The 6,000-nt window shown below is 36.0% G+C and overlaps 1 protein-coding gene across 1 annotated transcript in view; it reads left to right on the forward strand.

Moving 5' to 3' along the window:
• LOC136881003 (facilitated trehalose transporter Tret1) overlaps nt 1-1,507 on the forward strand; it is a 40,133-nt gene extending 38,626 nt beyond the window's left edge. Inside the window, exon 2 of the mRNA XM_068229163.1 lies at nt 147-1,507. Within this exon, the coding sequence (XP_068085264.1) occupies nt 147-1,507 (1,361 nt within the window). The remainder of the gene's footprint in view (nt 1-146) is intronic.
• The last annotated feature ends 4,493 nt before the right edge of the window (nt 1,508-6,000 follow it).

Genomic DNA, 6,000 nt, shown 5'->3' on the forward strand with positions numbered 1-6,000 from the left:
CTAATATACAATGTTGGTGTATGACAAGGGCTTTCATATTCCGCAGAATGGTATCTAATTAGCTGTTCTTAATAACTCTTTCGTTATGAAGTATTCAATAATCCGTCAATAGTACCTGGTCTCAAAATGTTTCCTCTTTGTTTCAGCAAATCTGAATTCAGTGGGCTATGGATTCGCTTTAGGATGGGCTGCCAGTGCTCTTCTGCATCTTAAAGGCCCTGACTCTCCCATAGGAGTAACCCTTACGTCAGATGAAGCGTCCTGGGTAGCCTCAGCACTTCATTTGGGAGCATTTACAGCGACGCCAATCTTCACTTTGATTCCAGATCGAATTGGAAGAAAGAATGCCGGTTACATTACAGCGACCTTCTTGATAACTGGATGGATCATCATCATTTTTGCTAACAGTGCTACTCACCTTTATATCGCAAGGTTCATGTGCGGATTATGTGCCGGTTGTAATCTAGTTGTTGCGCCGTTGTATGTGGTGGAAATCGCCGACACGAATATCAGAGGAATGCTCGGATCGCTGTGTATTCTACATTACAATGGAGCTATAGCTTTTGCATATATTCTTGGTGCTTTCATTTCGTATCACAATATGCTATATGTTGGCGTATCTTTTCCACTGATATTCTTATGTCTATTTTTCTGGCTCCCTGAAACTCCTAAATACCTCTTACGTAATGGAAGAGTAGAAGAGGCTACAAAGAGCTTGCGTTGGTTTAGGGGAGACGATCATGACGTAAAGGGAGAAATTGAAAGTATCATGGAATCGATGAAAGCAATAGAAACTTCTGAGACAGGCTCTACGGCAATCAAAGATATCATATGTTCCAAAGCTGCACTTCGCGGATTTTTTATTCTGACAGTATTCGCATTCAATCTCCAGCTAAGTGGAATAACACCCGTTCTCAACTACACGACTGAAATTTTCGAGGAAGCAGGAGGCGCAATACCAGCAGAATATTCTACAATAATTGTAGGTTCCTTACAGCTTACTGGAAATCTGGCTGCTCTTTTCCTGGTAGAACGTGCAGGGCGTAAAGTGCTACTACTAATCTCCGATTCATTAATGGCGACGTCCCTTCTAGCACTCGGAGTATATTTTTATCTTAAAGATACAGGCGTTGATGTTAGCCTCGTAGGATGGGTCCCAGTTCTTTGTTTATCGTGTTTCGTTGTCTCCCTTTCGATTGGATTAGGTCCTTTAATATACGTAGTCTTACCGGAGATCATTCCATCACCCATACTGTGGATTGCACAAAAGCTATGTTACTGTATAGTATGGTTTATGGCCTTTGTAATGACAAAGTACTTCTACATAACTGTGGACAGTCTTAACATGTATGGAAGCTTTTGGTTATTCGCGGCTTGTTGTGTTCTACCTATACCCGTTATAATTTTTCTTCTTCCAGAAACAAAGAATAAGTCATTGGAGTCAATACAGCTGGAAATGAGAGGAGTAGAAACAACAGAAATGGCCGAAAATTCGCCGAAAGTGTGAACAAACAATGATGTTAAATACAAACTTTTGAAGTACAGTTAGTTATGACGAAAACTGAAGCATCCTAATGACTACAGAAATGTGTTGGTTAAAAATTTATTTTTGTCTGCGTGATGTCAATGGTGCTAAAACAAAAGAATACGGGTTCATTTGTTATATAATGTGCGTTTTTTGTGAGGTATATGTATCTTTCTTATTCCAATGAACTTGGAAGGAACGGGTTGTATTCTGTTGAGTCTACAAAGAAGTAGCTAATTGTAGGATAGAATACAGAACAAATAGCTTGAAAAATGTTATACATTTGAGAAATGGCTTAACAGATTATCTTCCATTAGAGTGGTCTGCCTTTCAGACTTAGGGTCTGAAATTGAGATAGTAGTCGGAATTGATATTCGAATTCCCCAGTTTTCCGCCAAAACATCAAGTAAGGTTCTGATCATTTCGGTTATTATGTTGCACTGACCGATTTTCAATCAATAGGTTGGAAATTTGATTGTACGTGAATCGCCGCGACTACCACCAAAATTTTCAATAGAGAATGTATCCCTTCACAAGTGTTGGTGTAAAGCAGGGAAGAGTTCGGATTCTAAGAAGACTACAAGTTCAGCTCAAGCAATTTGAAAGAATATCGCTTCCTTTTCCACCTTACAAAATATATATTTAAAGAATAAGGTAATCGTGTATTTAATGAACCAATAGTCCAGAGATAAATTACTTCTATCATGAATTGATTGTATTATTATTATTATTATTATTATTATTATTATTATTATTATTATTATTATTATTATTATTTCCTTTTTCTGGGCAATCAAATGGATGACAGTACCAATAAGCAATCAGATGCGTGTTTAATTTGTAGATACTTCAAATGAATCGCAGACATCCGAGACCACGTGGAAATTATGAGATTACACATCAGTTATAAAGATGGTACAAAGTATAAAAGATTCTATGTAATACATTCAACTTATAAAAGACACTACGAAATAAATCCTTTTAAACCTAAGAAAACGCATTTGTTGGGATTATTTTAACAACAGACTTAATCTTCCTTAACATCCCGTGGAAGAACCCTGTTAATAAATTACCAGATATCACTACTTCATATGTTTTCAGTTGATGGGAAAATAGAACGAAATAAGAGTTTCAGGTAACAACGACAGGAAATATTTCTTTTTTAACTTAATATCTTTCCGCTGTTTTTACCATAACCTTTTGTGGTTGCGGTCGCGAACTGTGTCTCACATGTGGGCTTGTGGCCCAGCTTTACGCCAACACTTGTGAAGGGATAAATTCTCTATTGAAAATTTCGGTGGTAGTTGGTACTGCGGTGTGAAGAGGGGTGCATTTGGATAAACACAAACATCCCTGGAATAAGGAAGTAACCAAAAAATCAGTAAATTTTCAGAAGAAAGGACAAATATTTGTGAGGTTTATTTCATGGTACACACTACTTCAACGAATTGCATATGCAAGTGTACAAATAAGTTCATCTATTAAAAATAATATATTATTGTTACAACTTAGGGTTTTAAAAATAATGTATGAAGTGGAAGTGATACAGTGGAATATAATCTGCAAGTATGTCTTACGTTTGTGAATAACAGAAGAAAAATCCTTTGCATGCACTTGGAACACAAATAATATTAGTGTAATAATAAAAATAACAAAAATAACAAAAAAGTAAAGAAAATATTTCAAAATATAGATGTGAATTCATCTTCGTCCTTTATTTAAATGATTTATTACACTTGATTATGAAACAACACAAACACTGTTCACACTCTTGATAGACGTTCTCTCCTTACACCACGAAGGACAAAGTTCTGGTGGCTGTAAACCAGCTTGAAGTTAAAATGTAAGACATAAGATGACACAACAGCATAGAAGCATGATATGATACACCATATTTCCACTGTAACCTCACTTTTCAACTAATTGGTGGTTACATCCTTATTTCGGGGATGTCTTCAATTCCAAAGTGAAAGAAATTAACTAGACGCTGCGCTGTTAAAATTCGCAATCCTGCCGAAAATCGTACCCGAGAATTTTGCATTTATTTATTTATTTATTTATTTATTTATTTATTTATTTATTTATTTATTTATTTATTTATTTTCCTTTCACGAGATTCTTATTTTGAAAGGGTGGTTCGGACGTGTCCCTAGGACAGATGGATCCTTCCCAAGTCAAATACTTCACATTTAACTGGATCGGAAACGCCCAAGAGGACGCCCAAGAGAACTCAAAAGGACATCTTGGAAAGATCGTGTCATGATAGCTTTGAAGCAGGTGGAGCCGATGGCCACGAAAGAAATGCGAAAGAAAGACGTGGACTGGTCAACAACTGCATTAGGTAACTGTAGGTGTGACGAGTGTTCTCCCGTGCGATCGACACCTATTTTTGTAGCCTGATTTATATGTGTGTATATTCTTTGTCATCTGCTGTGGGTTTTAATGGCCTGTAAAGAGCAATAATTTATTTATTTATTTATTTAATTAATTAATTAATTAATTAATTAATTATTTATTTATCTATTTATTTATTTATTTATTTATTTATTTATTTATTTATTTATTTATTTATTTATTTATTTATTTATTTATTTATTTATTTATTTATTTATTTATTTATTTATTTATTTATCATAAATTATTTCTAAAATCACGAGCATGACTCGGGTAAATTCACCCAAGCGGGAGGAAGCACAGAAAACGTTCACGACATTATCTACCTAATATGTGGCTGAGTAAAACTCCTTTACTGAATTGTCAACGTACTGGCCTTCGGTTCAGAGGTTCTCAGATTCGATTTCCGATCGTGTCTAGGATTTTAACAGGGTTTGCTTACTTCCTCCATCTCAGGGGATCTGTACTTGTGTTCGTCTTAATATACATCTTCTTCATTGCAACCCACCACAAAAACACCTAATAATGAATACATCTCTCCACATAGGGTTGGCGTCAGAAAGAGCATCCAGCCGTAAAACAGAGTTCAATCCAAAGTACCCATGTAGTTGGGAAAAGACCAGGGTGAGGAAGCTGAAGTGTAAGAAGAAAAAGAACATACTAAGCAGTGGCTCTCAACTTGGGAACGCGCATGGATGACTGTGGTGAATATAGCTGAGTATGGCATTTTCCGCATTGTTGTGACGGCTTCTTCACTTTCATCTTTTCTGTCTGACCTCTCTTGGTCCATCTGCACTTTTCATAAATGTAAAATTCACAATAATACCTCAATTAATAGATCAATGAGAATATGCAACAGTATTTATCTACACGTTACTATATTTAGTATGGGGGAAGCTACATTAATTTCTTCATGTAAATTAGCTCTGTACTCCCTCAATAATTTTATAATTGAGACACTCAGCGCACACATGGCGAGATTATTGCTTTAAGAATATTCTTACAACTTCACACTATAAGTCGGTCTAACCAACATTATCAGTTTCACCTCGACATTGCATCGTATCATCTGCACACCGTATTTCGCACGCTGCCATAGAGAGGCGAAACAGATGTCTTTACTGAGTCGGACAAACCCACAGAGTTCGTCTTCAAATGTGGTTTGGGCCATTGGTGTTCTAAAACCAGTAACGTTTCTGTGAGTGTATTGCATTGTAGCGGTGTTTTCTTATTGTGATTGAGCCACTTCATTATGTCACAAGGTAAGTGAACATCTTTCATTCTTTTTGACACATCATTCCTCTTCTAAACTCTTCTGATCAATTAAACACTCTGCACATCATGTTAATTTACGAAACATAACACATAACATAAACTACGATGTACTGAAGAAAAACTATTTGATAATCATTCTAGTTCATATATCTTCGGACCAAGAAGACAATGACTTTTCTGAATTATTTTCTCCACACTGCCCGTATGAAGATCAAAATTCAGACACTTCAACATCAAAAACTGCAGAACAGTTCAATAGTTAAAGATCTTGTGATTATATTATTAAAAACGGAAGAGCTTTACATATTGTTACAATTTTTTTTACGATGGCATTGCTTCACTTCCATAGGTTAACATATTGAAGAGAATGGGAAATAAATTATATTCGAAAGGAAGAAAGCAAATTTATTTATTTTCATCGCCCTAATTCACCACTCCATATACACATCTCCCAAATATTTTTCAACGATTAATGAATCTTAACGACATATTGACGGAAGTTCAGATGAGTAGAACAGCCCTTCTTATTATATATTATCACACTGGCGGGGAAATGATATCCAAACACTACGAAATAAGGAATGTAGAATACGGAAATTTTAGCAATATATTTGTCGAGGTTACATATTTAATTCATTAAAGGTACAAGAATACAGGTTACTTATCGGTGCGAAAAAAGCCATCGCAAATGTGCCACGCTGGTCCATTAATAACCGGCATAATCGCCTGACTCTTGAATGCAGGCATGCAAACGAGCATGCACTGTGTCGTACAGGTGCCGGATGTCAGCTTGTGGGATGGAGGTC

The sequence above is a fragment of the Anabrus simplex genome, chromosome 9, assembly GCF_040414725.1.
Source record: "Anabrus simplex isolate iqAnaSimp1 chromosome 9, ASM4041472v1, whole genome shotgun sequence".
Taxonomy (NCBI): Eukaryota; Metazoa; Arthropoda; class Insecta; order Orthoptera; family Tettigoniidae; genus Anabrus; species Anabrus simplex.